The sequence below is a fragment of the Macaca nemestrina genome, chromosome 5, assembly GCF_043159975.1.
Source record: "Macaca nemestrina isolate mMacNem1 chromosome 5, mMacNem.hap1, whole genome shotgun sequence".
Taxonomy (NCBI): Eukaryota; Metazoa; Chordata; class Mammalia; order Primates; family Cercopithecidae; genus Macaca; species Macaca nemestrina.
This window is the reverse complement of record NC_092129.1, coordinates 102711669-102729206: the sequence shown is the minus strand read 5'-3', so window position 1 is coordinate 102729206 and position 17538 is coordinate 102711669. Positions and strand designations below refer to the sequence as shown.

Here is a 17538-nt window from a genome sequence, read left to right as displayed (position 1 = left end):
CTCAACAGCAAGCAGTGGGGAAGACTTACTGAACAAACCCTGAGACTGTTAAAGGAGTGCATACTATCAAAGGGACAGGCATCCCCTGTGAACCTACTGATGAATTTTTCCTAATGCTTAACTTAGCTTGTGGACAGAAATGCTGGGGCGAGACACGGCCAAGTCCATCCTGTTCCTCCAGGGAAATCCCCTCTCCGCCCTCCCTCTCCATCTCCATCTCCTCTTGCCCACCTCCTCCTCCTCCCCTTCTCCCCCATCCCACCGCGCCCACCCCGCGTCATCGCCCCCTTTCCCCTCCCACCTCCCGGCCGTGGTGCGGCGCTGCTCTCTCCTCCTCCGCAGTCTCGGCGGGAGCTCCGGGTGCTGTGGCCCGGCCTTGGCTGGGCGGCCTTCGGCTCAGGCTGGCTGAGAGGCTCCCAGCTGCAGCGTCCCCGCCCGCCTCCTCGGGAGCTCTGATCTCAGCTGACAGTGCCCTCGGGGACCAAACAAGCCTCGCAGGTAAAGATGAAGCTCCCCAAACCCAACAACCTTAGAACTTAGAAATTTCCCTGAGAAAGGCAGGACCTACCCGAGGAGCGCTTCTTTGAAGGACTTTGAAGAAAGGGGTCAAACTTGGCACTTTCTTTCAGTCCTCAAAGAAACTAACCACCCTTCCCATAGGCAATTCTGTGTGCCGGCCTCTGCAGTTTAATATTAACAGCAACAATGTTTGCATTGGAATATAAACGGAATTCTTTCTGCTTAAGCAGTACCAGAGGGGACCCTCTTTATTTTTATGATTGTTAACAGATGCCATTGAGAAAGGTATAATACGCATTCCTGGAAAGTCTCTTTGGCGGGGTTACTATGAAAGCTAGCCTCTCCCTCTACCCTTTTATCAACTTGGCTGCAGGGGTCAGCAAAAGGAGCATAGGAAAACGTTTAGAAAATAAGGAGGCGAAACGAAGTAGAAAAGCTTTTGACTTGCTTTGAAATACTCTAGCTGAGGAAAAAAAAGTGTGTGGGGTGGTGGTGGATGAAACATTGGCAAAATATTGACAATAGTTGAAGCTGGTGATGTGCACATGGGGGTTACACTTTTCTCTCGACTTTTAATACTTTTCTCTGTGCTTTTGTGTAGTCGTGAAATTTTCTATAATAAAAGGTTCTTTAAAAAGTTGTAGAAACACTCCCGCTTGATTGCTCAGACGTTTTTACACTGTCCTTGATTTGAAAAGAAGCTGCATGCTGTGTCTAGGGGGCTTTCACCCCTTATTAACCCTTCTGACTTCTGAAATTCATTCTTATTTTATCCGAAGTACATTTGTCTCCCCAGAGGATTAAAAAAGTCATATTTTGCTGGCTGGAGAATTATACTTAGAATCTGGTTTATAATTTAGAAGACAGAATGTTAAAATCCCTGCCAAATAAGACATGTAGGCTTGAAAGTAGTGGCCAAGTATCATATGGAATTTTATTTTTATTAGGAAATATTAGAGGAGTTCCTTTAGTGAGGGAAGTGGTGGACGTGGATACTGTCTCCCATTTTTCTTCCAGATAGCTGGAAAAACTGTATGCTTTTAAGAAGCTTTTTCATGTTTTAAAATGTGAGATTGTTTAGCATATACTTGGCATATAGTGTATGCTTATTAGATGTTAAAATAAACAATTGCTAGTGTGAGTTAATTTTCTCCATTGGGTAAATTGTTTTCCTCTGCCCAATGCTCAAATATCCAACAAGCATATTGCATTTTAACAGTAGGATCAGACTCAGAATTTGGGAGGATGTAGCCACTTTGCCTCAGCACTGAGTTAACTTTGCAGATGAGAAATGTGAGATGGAGAGCTTAGGAAACAGTAAAGTCAAGTTAGTAGTATGCAAGCTGTTATTTTATAATTAAAAACTTTAAGCCTCATATAGGTAAAACTGATGTGAGTTAGCTAAAAACATTGTGACCATAGATGCTTTAAAACCTGAAAAGTAGCATACCTATTTATAGATATTCTTTGCTCTCAAAGGCCAACTTGAAAAATACAGATAAGTTTAGAGCTATGTGCTGTGCACTTCATAAGGCAGCATATGAAAGAATCCTCTTAGGGTTCCTTTAATGTCATTCACCCCAAATTTGATTGACCCGTAGCATTGCAGAAATTGCAGAAATTTACATGTACAGGTCATGGAAAAATAGCCCCAAAACAAAGGGAGGTTTTGTTTTTTATTGTGATGAGAAACAGAAGTTGTGGGTTACTGTAAAATAATCAACTGTGTAACTTTACCATCTTCCTTTCCCTCAAGTACTGCCAAACTTTTTAAACAGACTTTTTTTTTGGTCTCCATTTATGAAACTGAACTTGAAAATAGTGCTATGGTATGCTATTTTGAATAGAAATTGGCCCGCTGTCAATGAACTTTCTTGCCGTTTATTCTCAGCCTAGAATCAGTGGAGAGCTTATCCTTTAGTAATGGATTATAAAGTATTTGATAAACATATGTGAAATATCTGGCGGGTTCAAGATTTTCCTTAGCATTGAAATAAATTGTGGCACGTTTGGGGGACTAGTTCACAGTGCTGTAGGTCATGCTGGAAGTGTGCTGGCACTACAACTGTTTTTGAAAAACTCTCTGCCAGAAAATTGTCTGGCTGTAGACAGCATTATCAGCCCTCAGTTCATCAGGATGGGCTCCGTGGCCTGTAGGTGGGTTTTCTAAATGTAATAAATTCCATATGTCACAGCCATTTAGTATATTATTAGCCAGTTAGAAGTTTTGCCCCTGCTGAATCTTACATGCTTTTAAAATAAAATCTATTTCACAGCTGAGTAAGTGTAAATATTTTAAATACCGGCCTTAGATTTGCCATCAGCAGGCTAACTTTGCCATCTAGTGGTAGCAACGTGGATAACAGGCAAGTTCTTCCCTGGATGACTAGGAATTGAACCTTCCTGAGAAGCATTGATGAGTAAGTTACTTGTGTTTTCTCATTTGCGGTTTACTCTAGAACTTTAAAGCTGGAAGAAATCTTATAAATGTTCTAGTCCAACTCAACAGTTAAGGACTATCAGATAGATTATTTTAAAAAGGCTTCGAAATGATGCATGACAGAGTTAGCACTTGGTATGCATTTGTTGAATAGACACATTTACCGTTCTAATTCTTTTTTCTCCTCTAGCAATATTGCATGTCCTACCGCCATGAAGTTTTATCGTGATCTTCTGTTTTTAGTGTTTTTAGATTTAAAATTGCATTTCTGTATATTATTTCTTAAAATAACACGTTTTCATTTATGTTTTAAGTCCCAGAAGGAAACATTCTTTTCCGCTGGATTTTTTTTTTTTTTTTTGGAGACAGGGTTTCCCTGTCTCATTCTAGTTGCCCAGGCTGGAGTGCAGTGACACAATCACAGCTCACTGCAGCCTCGACCTCCCAGCTTAGGTGATCCTCCCAACTCAGCCCAGAGTAGCTGGGACCACAGGCATGCGCCACCACACTTGTAGAGACAGGGTCCCCCTACGTTGCCCAGACTACTCTCAAACTCCTGGACTCAAGTGATCCTCCCATCTCAGCCTCCCAAAGTGCTAGGATTACAGGTGTGAGCCACCGCGCCTGGCCCTTTTCTACTTTTTAATCACTCCCTACTACTACTACTTGTTTTTTCTTTTTTTGACGCAGTCTCGCTTGTTGCCCAGGCTGGAGTGCAATGGCATGATCTCAGCTCACTGCAACCTCTGTCTCCCAGTTCAAGGGATTCTCCTGCCTCAGCCTCCCCAGTAGCTGGGATTACAGGTGCACAACACCACACCCAGCTAATTTTTGTATTTTTAGTAGAGACGGGGTTTTACCACGTTGGCCAGGCTGGTCTGGAACTCCTCACCTCAAGTGATCAACCCACCTCGGCCTCCCACACTGCTGGGATTACAGGTGTGAGCCACAGCATCCGCCACTCCCTACTACTTCTTTCTTTCTAAACAGTCAGGCAGACTGTTGTTTTTACGTGTAGTAGTTTCCTACTGCTGCTGTAACAAATTACCGAAAACTTAGTGGCTTAAAACAGCACAAATTTATTACCTTATGCATTTGCAGATCAGAAATCTAAAGCTTTATTGTGATCTATTTTTAGTTTTTAAATTGCATTTATGCATGTTTTTCTTAAAATAACACATTTTCATTTATGTTCCTCCTTCTGGAAGTTCTAGGAAATACTTTTTTCCTCACCTTTTGCAGCATCTAGAGGGCACTCATATTCCTCAGCTCATGATCCTGCGTTACTCTGGCCTCCGCTTCCATCTAGCAGCTCTTCCCGCTCTTAACCCGTTTTCCTCCTTCTTATATGAGCCCCTGTGATTGCATTGGACCCACCTGGATAATCCAGAATAACCACTTCACCTTAAAATCCTTAATGTAATCGTATTTGTAAAGTCTCTTTTCTCGTGTGTGGGAAGTATTCACAGGTCTTGGGGATGAGGATATTTGGCATACCATGATGAGGCAGTTAGAGATGTATAAAATACCTTATAAATATCTACCTGAGTTTTGGCTCCCCCTGTTTGATATAAATAACATTTGTTTTAATCTTTGTGGAGAGCTTACTGTGCTCTGGGCATTGTGCCTATCATATTAGTTTCTCACAAAAATGTTCTAAAATATTATCTCTATCTAATAAATGTGGGAAATAATGTCTAGAGAGATTAGGTAACCTTCACAAGATCACAGTGTAACAAGTGGCAAGTGTACTTAAGTTGATTTGGCTTCAAAGCCTACTGCCCCCATAATCATTGAAACACTGTAGTTCTTACTCCCCTCTTTTATTACGTTACAGACACGATTATTTTCTCATACACTTTCTAACTTAAATGTTTCTAACTTATCTTTCTAACTTAAATGTTACCTCCATGCAGTGCTGTCAGGGAGCGCCTCAGTGGGTCAGGAATTAGATTTCAGCATCTGTTCTCCTCAGCATCTGTTCCCCCAAAATAAAATTGACTATGAAAGTTTTTACAATTGTCATCCAAAACATCACTGATTTCTTTAGTGATTGCTTTATTCCTGTTTATGTCATTTGTAACTCTCCCCCTCTCCTGCTGTGGCCTTTTGCCTAAGCCATTTCTCTCTGCAGTTATTCGGAATCATCTGGCCAGGCCCCAGTGTCTCCCTGTTGTGTGTCAATCCTGAGTAGGTGGAGGATGAAAGTAGAGAAGATGAGAGCATGTCCTCGAATTTAGGTATGCGTGTAAACACAGCCAGTGGTGCTGGGAAGGACAGGTGTTGGGATTGCAGATGGCTAAATAGAGGACAGCCAAGTTTTAAAAGGTGGTCATGCAATCATTGGTGTGTCCTAACATACACACTAAGGTAGAGGGTGGTGTTGGCCCTACAGGGTCATTGATATGACTGAGTAGTTCCTGACCCACAGCAGCCTCCCAGGAACTGTTTGACAGATCAATGCAAAGTCGTGTCGCATGGCAACATACTATATACATAAATATGGACAAGTTCCTCACTAGACATTACAAGGAACCGGGTGAAAAGAAAGGCATGAGTAATTGCGAATCTGTCACCTGGAAAGGGAAAGCAATTCAGTGCAGGTCCTTCAGTGTTAAGTCAGCATCTTTGCTTTCTCATAGACAGGAAAAATAATTGATTTGAAATATTAATACAGTGGGCAGCCTTCTAATCTTTCATTAGTTTGCCTGCTCTATCTAAGCTAGAATATAAACTTCTAGGGTAAAAAACAAAACACAAAAGAGAAACTGAGCCTTAAGGTATAATGTCATTTCATCATAGGATTCTATATACTCTAGACAGACTCACTCAAAAAGTTGAGTTTTTCTTTCATTGTAGATCACTCCCTTAGAGTAATTATGTTGACATAGACTCTGTTTCTTTTTAGACTGAGGGTCTGATGCAGTTCCAAAATTCCCAGTGAAGATCCACGCTATAAATAAGACACAGAAAATGCAATTTAAGTGTTTTGTGGCTGCAGAGTGTTTAATCACACTTAAGTTTAATAGCAATGAAAAAAATATATTACAGAGGCATGGATATTCATAGAAATGAGTAATTAGGAAAGCATTCATTTGGGAAGTCTCTAAAGTGAAGCTGTCCTTGAACAAAAAACAAAACAAAACAAAGAAAAAGGGAATTTTAGAGTGAGTTGGAAACTATCTATCTTGAAATAAAAATATTTGACTGTGAAACTGACTTTTTAGAACACTACAAGGTCTCTAATTTTGGCTTATATAACAACCTGTTCTGAAGTGATACAAATTCCCCAATTAAGGTAGGATAATAATTATAAAATAACATGTGTTAACTGCTTACTATCCTCTGGGCTCAGTAGTAATTCTTTGCATGTTTCATCTCATTTAATCTCTATAACAATGTTATGAAGTTGAATTTACTGTAATATTATCCCCACTTTGCAGATGAGGAAAGTGAAACTTTGAGAGTTAATGAAATGTCCACATGTACATGCCTCATAAGTGGTGAAGAGGGAATCGAACCCAAGCCTTCCCACTCCTTGGTCTGCACTCATAACCACTATGCTGGAACAGATACAGAAATATTCTCAACGCTGAGAGCAGTCACATTTCTAAGAAACTATAAACAAATAACAAAAGGGTAATAGTAAGTGATCTCGTAGTTAAGTGTGGTCACGTCTGTTAATAGATTGGGTACAAATGTGTAATTACATCTCTTCCATCAGTAAGAGTTCGTCTACGTACACAGACATTCTTACTTCCTCCTTAATTCCCTTCTACTCAATCTGTCTTCAGGATCTAACCTATAATCAGCTGTGTGTGTGCTGACTCACAGTGGTGGACAGCAATCACTGCAACTTCGCTTTCATTCACCAAAATTGGAATTTGAAGCCCCAAATCCAAGCCATCTGGAAATGGACAGTGAAGGTCACAATTATATTGCGAGACAGGAAAAATGAGGGGGATGGGGAAGACAAGGGACGTTAGACTTTCAACATTTTATAGCTGCCCCTTCAATCGGGACTGTGTCTTTTTAGATCAACGAGTTAGTCCTTTTTGGACAATGGACATATGTAGATGATATCCACTGAACAAACTGTGGATTGCTCTATCAGTAAGAGCTATCATTTATGCCACGTTGACATTTTACCACAAGACAAACTTAGATTTTCCAAAAGAAAGTGTCCTTAAACATTTGCCCAATTTTAAATTACAGGCCAAATTAGGCTAAATCCGTGTCCTCTTATTACTGTGATTCTGAGGTCATATTACAAAGCTCTGCCCTTCCCATGCCCAAGGGTAGACGTGGGCATGGTTTTTATTCCTGTGGTGCACTGCATAGAGCTCCCTCGAAGGGCACCAGGCAGGGCTGGTGAACCAATGCCATTGAATGATCTGTAGTATGAGATATTGGAGGCATTCATTACCTTATGAATTTCATTTTTTGAGACATATGATCCTAGTTCACACCGCTGCACTCCAGCTTGGGTAACAGAGCAAGACTGCCTCTCAAAAAATAAATAAAAATAAAAATAAATAAAAGTAAGTTATGTTTGTTCTTTATGAACTGGCTGAGTGATTTGATATTGTCAGTTGCTAACACAGTAAAAGAATGAAGTCAGAATAAATTAATTTTGTACACAGAGTTAAGCAGATGTCATTTAAAATCCAGATAAGCCATCATCCTTGCAAAGACCACCTTCTGGGGTACGGCTCATGTTGCTACACCAGAGCCTTGGCTACTGTAGTGGTTCTTAAACTTTATTGAGTGTCAGAGTCATCTGGAGGGCCTGTTAAACCCACCTGGGAACCGCTCTCCACCACCCTTTCAGGAGAGTTTTTAACAGTAGGTCTGGGCAGGCCCTGGGAATTAGCATTTTTAACAAGTTCCCAGGTAATGCCGAAGTTACTAGTGTAGGGACTGTCCTTTGAGAACCCCTGGTCTGGTGTTTCCTTTTGGTGAGCAACCAGGATTTGGGTTCTCAACCACCATTCATAACTGCTGTGAGAATGTGAACGTGAACACAGAGCAGGAAAACCATGCCTATGTCATTGGTGTTATCATTTGGTAAATCAAGTCATTGCTTTGCACCAAGCATGGTTTCAAAGGAACTAATGGCATTGGAAATTTCCCAAGTATGGGCTAAGGCCTTTGACTAGAAAATAGCTTTATCTACGTAGCCAGAAATAAAATTATACTTAAATACAATTCAACTCTGATGAGGCTTCCTTAAAAGTCTGGCTACAGAATTATGGCATAGGACAGACCCACCTGGGGAAAAAATATCTCAGTAACACTATTTAGACCTCCTTTATTTTGCCCAGGAATGCCTTTCACGTGTGTATTGCTGCTCAGATCATTAGTATCAAGTGTTAAGATATACCAAGTGAGATACTTTGTGTCTCTTGACGTGGATATTTGGCTGACTTTCAAGCTTTGATGTAATCCTATATTAAGTACACAGTGGACAGCTGTTGTCATAAAGAGCTAAATGAAAAAACAATTAAAAAAAAATTTCCCACACCAAAACAACTCCCTTGATTGAAATTTTGCTGCGAATCAAGTAGATTTAAATATATATATATATATAATGATATATATCATTTTTATGTATTTTGGTTTGTTGATAAGCTAAGTAGCAGCAAATAACTCTTTGATTTTCACTTTTTTTTTTCAGCCAAGGACATAAATTTTCATCCTGGGAACTATAATTTCAAGCGCTCAGTAGAGTTACTGAGTTGTGAGCCTTTTTCATTCTAATTAAATTAACTTGATGAAATACTATTGTGAAAAATTTCGTAGAAGACAAAATAAAATACTAAGTGGCTCTACTCTACAAAATCCTTGATGATATAATTACTGCTTTGCAGTGGTGACTATTAGAAAATATTGTAACATAACGCAGATTTCCTCCTCTCCTCCCCTCCCCTCCCCTCTCCTCCCCTCCCCTCCCCTTCCCTCCCCCTCTCTTCTTTAACAGGGTCTCACTTTGTTTCCCAGGCTGGAGTTCAGTGCCATGATCATGGTTTGCTGCAGCCTTGACCTCCTGGGTTCAAACGATCCTGCCAAGTAGCAGGGACTACTTGCGTTTGCCACCATGCCTGACTAATTTTTTAAAAGTTTTTTTTTGTAGAGCTGAGGTCTCAGTCTGGTCTTGAACTCCTGTATTCAAGGGATCCTCCCATCTTAGCTTCCCAAAGTGTTGGGATTACAGGTGTGAGCTACCACACCCGGCCTGCTTAATATTTCCAAATGTATAACAGTTCAAATTAATTATGTTTTCATTAATATATCACATTTAAACAATAAATAGGTTAATGTAGCATACATTTTTGTTTGATCAAAATAATGTTTCAGTTTGTTAATAAAATTATTGTACTTGTATAAGACAAAATAAATTCTGTTGTATCAAGGGATACCGATATTGAACTCTGCATCAGGGTTGATTTTTGCCTTTTGTGCCAGTGCACACATCCTGTGGGTGTACCCTGTGGTACAATGGCTGTGGGCCATTGCTAATGTGCTTTCTTTTCCATGCAAAAACCAAATAAATAAAATAAAACTTATCAGAAAGCATTGAGGATGAAGGTATTGTAGGGATAAGCGAATGCTGAATTGCCTCTGCTTTATACAAAGTACAAATCATTTGCTTAAGTCTTGATATTTTAACTATTAGTTAAAAATGACTTGAAGCATAGTTCGCAAATAACAGTGACACAGGGTTCAAAATTGCTGCTCCAGCGTGCTCCTACTATACCCACCTCCAAGCTAAGATTGACACACATCAGTTCCACTAAATAGATACATGTACGTGCCAGTGAGCCTCAAGAAAAGAAAAAGAGGGCAAGAAGATTTGAACAGTAGGAAAAGTATTATATAATTTATTACGTGCTGGCACCTTTAACAATATTTAAATAAAACAACAACACTGGTCTTAGATAGTGAGACCTATGGTGAAAAGGGACTATATCTAGCCATTATTATGTCCTCCCAATAGCCTGTACTTCATAAATTCTTACACATAATTTTAATATGCAGTAATGTCCCACCATAAAGCATTTTGTATGATGCTTTGCTTAGATGGTGGTTTCAAGCATAACTTTGTTTTTTAACAAAGCATGGTACATTTTTCTTACTTTAGCATAAAATGGCCTGTGCTGTATATTTTCTTTTTATGACCAGGAGTTCTATAAAAATCAAAGCAGATCAATAGAAGATTAATTAGCAATTTATTTATTGCTAACACTCTTACTGCTTTAAAACATTATCCAGTAATTTGCATTGCACCTTTACATCAGCTTGGGCTGCCAATCCTGGTTCATGGGCATTCACTGTATTCAATGAGCAGTTTTTTTTAGCTCTGTGCTAGGCAGTTACAGTCTAGAGATGAAGAAGTTATGATCCCTGTTTTTTTTTTTTTAAATTTATTTGTTATTATTGTACTTTAAGTTGTAGGGTACATGTGCATAACGTGCAGGTCTGTTACATATGTATACTTGTGCCATGTTGGTGCGCTGCACCCATCAACTCATCATTTACATCAGGTATAACTCCCAATGCAATCCCTCCCCCCTCCCCCCTCCCCATGATAGGCCCCTGTGTGTGATGTTCCCCTTCCTGAGTCCAAGTGATCTCATTGTTCAGTTCCCACCTATGAGTGAGAACATGCGGTGTTTGGTTTTCTGTTCTTGTGATAGTTTGCTAAGAATGATGGTTTCCAGCTGCATCCATGTCCCTACAAAGGACGCAAACTCATCCTTTTTGATGGCTATGATTAAGAAAATGATCCCTGTTTTTAAGTAGCTAAGTGTTGGAAAAGACCGCAGCGCATTTGCTGCTATCTTTATTTCTAAATCATCTGGATATAAAGTTGTAGGATACCTAAGGAGGAGAGTGTGGCTTAGCCGACAGAGGATCCCAACCTACTACCCTATTGTACTCTCTCAGGCACTGGGCTGTTAGGGGAGATGGAGGGGGAGGTGACAGGATGACAGGTTGGGGTGGGAGCGAGGTCGATTAGGGCTGACAGAGGGAAGTTTGGGTGAAAAACAACTTACTGATTTTGGAAGTCTATGTGAGCCCACTTACCAGCGTTTATCTAATCTCAAAAGCTAGGTAAGGTGGAAATAAGGGCACCTCTTTGTGGGGAAGGTACATTTAGGATCCAAGGCCTAAATGAAATGGATAAGATTGAAAAAGAAAACATTGTAAACCTCTCTCTTTTTCTGTTTTTAAGGAAAAAATTAGAAGATCAAAATGGAAAATATGCTACTTTGGTTGATATTTTTCACACCCGGGTGGACCCTCATCGATGGATCTGAAATGGAACGGGATTTTACCTGGCACTTGAGAAAGGTACCCCGGATTGTCAGTGAAAGGACTTTCCATCTCACCAGCCCCACATTTGAGGCAGATGCTAAGATGATGGTAAATACAGTGTGCGGCATCGAATGCCAGAAAGAACTCCCGACTCCCAGCCTTTCTGAATTGGAGGATTATCTTTCCTATGAGACCGTCTTTGAGAATGGCACCCGAACCTTAACCAGGGTGAAAGTTCAGGATTTGGTTTTTGAGCCGACTCAAAATACCACAAAGGGAGCATATGTTAGGAGAAAGAGACAGGTGTATGGTACCGACAGCAGGTTCAGCATCTTGGACAAAAGGTTCTTAACCAATTTCCCTTTCAGCACAGCTGTGAAGCTCTCCACGGGCTGTAGTGGCATTCTCATTTCCCCTCAGCACGTTCTAACTGCTGCCCACTGTGTTCATGATGGAAAGGACTATGTCAAAGGGAGTAAAAAGCTAAGGGTAGGGTTGTTGAAGATGAGGAATAAAAGTGGAGGCAAGAAACGTCGAGGTTCTAAGAGGAGCAGGAGAGAAACTAGTGGTGGTGACCAAAGAGAGGGTACCAGAGAGCATCTGCAGGACAGAGTCAAGGCTGGGAGAAGAAGAAAACAATCTGGCAGGGGTCAGAGGGTTTCCGAAGGGAGGCCTTCCTTCCGGTGGACCCGGGTCAAGAATACCCACATTCCGAAGGGCTGGGCACGAGGAGGCATGGGGGACGCTGCCTTGGACTATGACTATGCTCTTCTGGAGCTGAAGCGTGCTCACAAAAAAAAATACATGGAACTCGGAATCAGCCCAACAATCAAGAAAATGCCTGGTGGAATGATCCACTTCTCAGGATTTGATAACGATAGGGCTGATCAGTTAGTCTATCGGTTTTGCAGTGTGTCCGACGAATCCAATGATCTCCTTTACCAATACTGCGATGCTGAGTCGGGCTCCACCGGTTCCGGGGTCTATCTGCGTCTGAAAGATCCAGACAAAAAGAATTGGAAGCGCAAAATCATTGCAGTCTACTCAGGCCACCAGTGGGTGGATGTCCACGGGGTTCAGAAGGACTACAACGTTGCTGTTCGCATCACTCCCCTCAAATACGCCCAGATTTGCCTCTGGATTCACGGGAACGATGCCAATTGTGCTTATGGCTAACAGAGACCTAAAACAGGGCGGTGGATCATCTAAATCACAGAGAAAACCAGCTCTGATTATTGTAGTGAGATCACTTCATAGGTTATGCCTGGACTTGAACCCTATCAATAGCATTTCAACGTTTTTTCAAAATCAGGAGATTCTCATCCATTTAAAAAATGTATAGGTACAGATACTGAAACTAGATGGACACTTCAATGCCAAGCATATACTCTTCTTTACATGGTGATGAGTTTCATTTGTAGGAAAATTTTGTTGCCTTCTTAAAAATTAGACACACTTTAAACCTTCAACAGGTATTATAAATAACATGTGATTTCTTAATGGACTTATTCTCAGGGTCCTACTCTAAGAAGAATCTAATAGGATGCTGGTTGTGTATTAAATGTGAAATTGCATAAAGGTCGATGGTAACACAATTAGTATCAGGATAGAGACAGAAAGTTACAACATAGTTTGTACTACTCTGAGATGGATCCATTCAGCTCATTCCCTCAGTGTTTATATTGTGTTATCTGTTGGGTCTGAGACATTTAGTTTAGTTTTTTTGAAGAATTACAAATCAGAAGAAAAAGCAAGCATTATAAACAAAACTATTAACTGTTTTACTGCTTTAAGAAATAACAATTACAATGTGTATTATTTAAAAATGGGAGAAATAGTTTGTTCTATGAAATAATCTAGTTTAGAAATAGGGAAGCTGAGACATTTTAAGATCTCAAGTTTTTATTTAACTAATACTCAAAATATGGACTTTTCATGTATGCATAGGGAAGACACTTCACAAATTATGAATGATCATGTGTTGAAAGCCACATCATTTTATACTATACATTCTATGTATGAGGTGCTACATTTTTAGGACAAAGAATTCTGTAATCTTTTTCAAGAAAGAGTGTTTTTCTCCTTGACAAAATCCAGCTTTTGTATGAGGACCATAGGGTGAATTCTCTGATTAGTAATTTTAGATATGTCCTTTCCTAAAAATGAATAAAATTTATGAATATGACTTTTAAAAGGAGGGTCTGGTTATTTTCCTTAGGAACCAAGGCTGCAACACTCATTCTGGCCATCATGTAGTATAAGCAGAGTCCAATGACTGCCTTGGGGCAAAACACAGAGTAGGCACTCAATGTGTATTTCTTGAATAAATAAATACTTGCTAAAGGGCTGTAAAAAGGGAATAGTTCAGGGCATTATGTTTAAAGAGTTTTAGTGATCTATAAATCAAGTACACCTTAAAATTCAGCAATTGTAGGCCTTTTTTCTGGTCTGGTCTGTTCTTTCCGGTAGTTTCTAAGGTCACATCATTCTCTCTCTCATGGCACACTCAAGTCGTTGATTCTGCCAGGGTTCAAATTTATCTTATAATTTTTTAATAATGGGGAGTTATACTCTGGACTAGTATACCAAGAAATAATTGATTAGATTATGATAAACGATTTTGTGAATGATGTTCAAAACAGCAGAAATTCAGTACAAGCGCAGATTTTTTTTTTTTTTTTTTTTGAGAAGGAGTCTGGCTCTCTTGCCTAGGCTGAAGTGCAGTGGCGTGATCTCGGCTCACTGCAATCTCTGTCTCCTGGGTTCAAGCAATTCTACTGTCTCAGCCTCCAGAGAAGCTGGGACTACAGGTGTGTGCCACCACACTTGGCTAATTTTTGTATTTTTAGTAGAGATGCGATTTCACCATATTGGTCAAGCTGGTCTCCAACTCCTGACCTTGGTTGATCCACCTGCCTCGGCCTCACAAAGTGCTGGGATTACAGGCATGAGCCACTGCACCTGGCCATGCAGATTCTTTTATAATGTGAACCTCTTAAAAATAATTCCATAAAAATTTAAAAAATAAATTAGCTGTAACTCTTACTGTATCTGTATATATGCTTTTGTAATTTTTATTTAATTGAAGTAGAGAATTAGGTCTTGCTACATTGACAAGGCTGGTGTCAAACTCCTGACCTCAAATGATCCTCCCGCTTTGGCATTAAAGTGTTGAGATTACAAATTTGAGCCACCATGCCCAGCCATATGTGTTTTGTATACAGGATTTCAGCAAGTATTAACTACCATTTTATTTTTTTAATGATTTGATTTAATTCCAAGCACATTTCACTGAGTAGTATTTTATTATTTTTTCCAGTGGAATACGGTAATTGACTCAAAAATTTTGCTCAGTTTTTTTTTGGGGGAAAACATCTATGTGATCACAGAAACAAAAATGTTCCAAGGTCAGTTTTGCATACTTACACACTTGCGAACACACAAAGACATACACAGAATCTTCGCCTTTGAGTCTTTGAATATAACTCCTAGGATTTGAGTAAGTTTAGAATACCTTTGGGTGCTTAGTAAAATAGTTTGGTACTGAAGGTTAAATTCTAAGTACATATTTATTATATATATAATTCTTAAAATCATTGTCCAATATACTTTTCAAAAATATAAAACTGAGCTTGTTTAATTTGCAGAGACTTTTTCTTTTTTTCTTTTTAGAAACAGTCTTGCTCTGTCGCCCAGGTTGGAGTGCAGTGGCACAATTACAGCTCACTGCAGCCTTGAACTCCTGAGCTCAATAGATCCTCCCTCCTCAACCTCGCAAGTAGCTGGGATAACAGGCATGCATTAACATGCCTGGCTAGAGGGTTTTTTTTTTTAAATTCTGTCATGCGCTTTTCTTTTCCAAGTGAATCCTGAATCTTACACGACCTATTTAGGAACACTAAAATATATTGCATTAACCAGAAAGTTTTGCTTCATATACTTTTTCTCTTATGTTTATCAGATTTGAAATTGAGAACTAGATTGAACTCACTTAGCTAAACAAACATACTTATTAGACATGCATACATGTCTACTGTGTGCGAAGGACTGTACTGATTTTATCGTCTTGGGAAGCTTGCCAATGGTGGATTTCAAATAACAATTTTCAAAACAACTGAAATTTAAAATTGTGGCATTCCCTCTTTATCTAAATAACACATTTTATTTATGTTTTTTTCTTGTTCAAACGAAATGTGTGTGGGCAGAAGCAACTTAACAATTTTTTCCGTTTTGATATGTTTCTTAGTTAAACCAATGTTTATTTTGAAAAAGATTTACATAATGTTTGATTGTCTTAGTCCATTTAGGTGGCTGTAACAAAATATCTTAGACCAGGAACTCTTAAATGATAGAAATTTATTGTTCACAGTTCTGAAGGCTGGATAGTCCAAGATGGAGTCATCAATAGATTTAGTGTCTGATGAAGGTCCATTCCTCATAGATGGCACCTTCTTGCTGTGTCCTCGTGTAGTGGAAGGGGCACCCAAGCTTATGTAAGCCCCTTTTATAAGAGAATTAATTCCAGTTTTGAGGCAGGAGCCCTCATGACCTAATAATCTCCCACATGCCCTGTCTCTCAATATTATCACCTTCGGAGTTAGGTTTCAACATACAAACTTTGGGGGGATGTAAACATTCAGATCATAGCAATAACCAAGATCACAGTTCTGGACACATTTTTACCTTTCTTACTTGTAGATAGAATAATTCTTTTCAATTCTTATTTCATAGAAAGAATCTCAGGATAAGAAGAGACTATAAAAGATCATCTACTTTAACCCTATACTTTAAGTTTTAATCCCCTTCAGTCACATTCTCTGCAAGTGGTTGTCCAGTGATAAGAAAATTTTTTACCACTTATTGTTTAGTTATTAAAATTAATTCAGAAGTATAACTTACCATAAGTTATTCAGTTTGTTACATAGTGTAAAAATTATATTGTGTATATCTTGCATTTTATTCCAATGTTGACCATTTTAATTACTCATAAGTTTTTGTCCTTATGTTAGTAAATCAGGTTATTTACTCTCATCAAACATAAACTGTGATTATTAATCAAGAATATTGGGATAAGGCAACTGGACCAAGCACTGGATATTACAAGAATGTGGCTCTATAGCTGTAAAGAACCTAGAATTAGCATCATTATTCTTTAGTGTGGTTTCCCAATAACAAATACTTTTTTGGCTACTGATTTTTAAAAGTACCTGCCAGGCTTTAAAAGTACTTTAATAAAACTACTTTTACTAAAAATGATCAGCAAAAACATCTTTCCTTAATTAACAGAAGAGCCTTTTTAATAAACTGATTTTTGCAACTAGGTCATTGCTCTTTCTTCAATGGCCAAATCGTTAGGTTCAGAGATATTTAGGAGATTTGGTCTAATTGGTGGTGAAATCATGTCCTTGTCAAATACCATAGACCGACAGGCAGATTCACAAGTTTTAATTTTTATTAAAGTAAAATTTTAATAACATATTTCTCTGTTGCCCAGGCTATAGAGCACAGTGGAGTGACCATGGCTCCCTGAAGCCTTCCTCCTGGACTCAAGAGATCCTCCTGCCTCAGCCTCCCAAGTAACTGGGACTACAGACAAGTGCCATCATGCCAGGCTAATTCTTTAAGTTTTTTTGTAGAGATGTGGTCTTGCTTTGTTGCCCAGGTTGGTCTCTAACTCCTGGGCTCAAGTGATCCTTCTGCTTTGGCCTCCCAAAGTGCTGGGATGACGGGTGAGAGTCACTGTGCCCTCCCACATGTTTTTATTGATTCACTATTCCACTAAGGGGAAAAACCATCCTCAGATGGGTTTCTTTTCTACTTATAAAATCTAGGGAGGGAAATTCCCTGCTTCTTCCTTTCTGTATTTAAAAGCTGATAATTTGATCCAGTTAGCTAAACTGTCTAGAACATGGTGGACAAAATGACTTATGATCCCAATATGGTCTAGTTTGCTTACCCACAGGTAAGGTGGTGTCTTAGTTGCCATAACAAAACACCACACACTGGGTGGTTGAAACAACAGACATTTAATTCTCACAACACTGGAGGCTCGGAAGTCCAAAATCAGGGAAGTTTCATTTTGAGACCTCTTCTCTTGTCTTGAAGTGGCTGCCATCTCACGGTATGCTCCTGTGATCTCTTCTTTGTGCACAAGCAGGATGACAGAGAGAGAGAGAGAGAGAGCAGACTCTCTTTTTTTCATCTTATAAAGACACTAATCCCATCATGAGGGTCCCATCCTTATTACCTCATTTAACCTC

The 17538-nt window shown here is 39.4% G+C and overlaps 1 protein-coding gene across 1 annotated transcript; it reads left to right on the top strand.

Moving 5' to 3' along the window:
* Nucleotides 1-337: 337 nt before the first annotated feature.
* LOC105495850 (serine protease 35) lies at nucleotides 338-13463 on the top strand. Its single transcript, XM_011765713.3, has 2 exons — nucleotides 338-498; nucleotides 11196-13463. The coding sequence occupies exon 2, from the start codon at nucleotides 11216-11218 to the stop codon at nucleotides 12452-12454; it is 1239 nt and encodes a 412-aa protein (XP_011764015.2). The 5' UTR covers nucleotides 338-498; nucleotides 11196-11215; the 3' UTR covers nucleotides 12455-13463.
* The last annotated feature ends 4075 nt before the right edge of the window (nucleotides 13464-17538 follow it).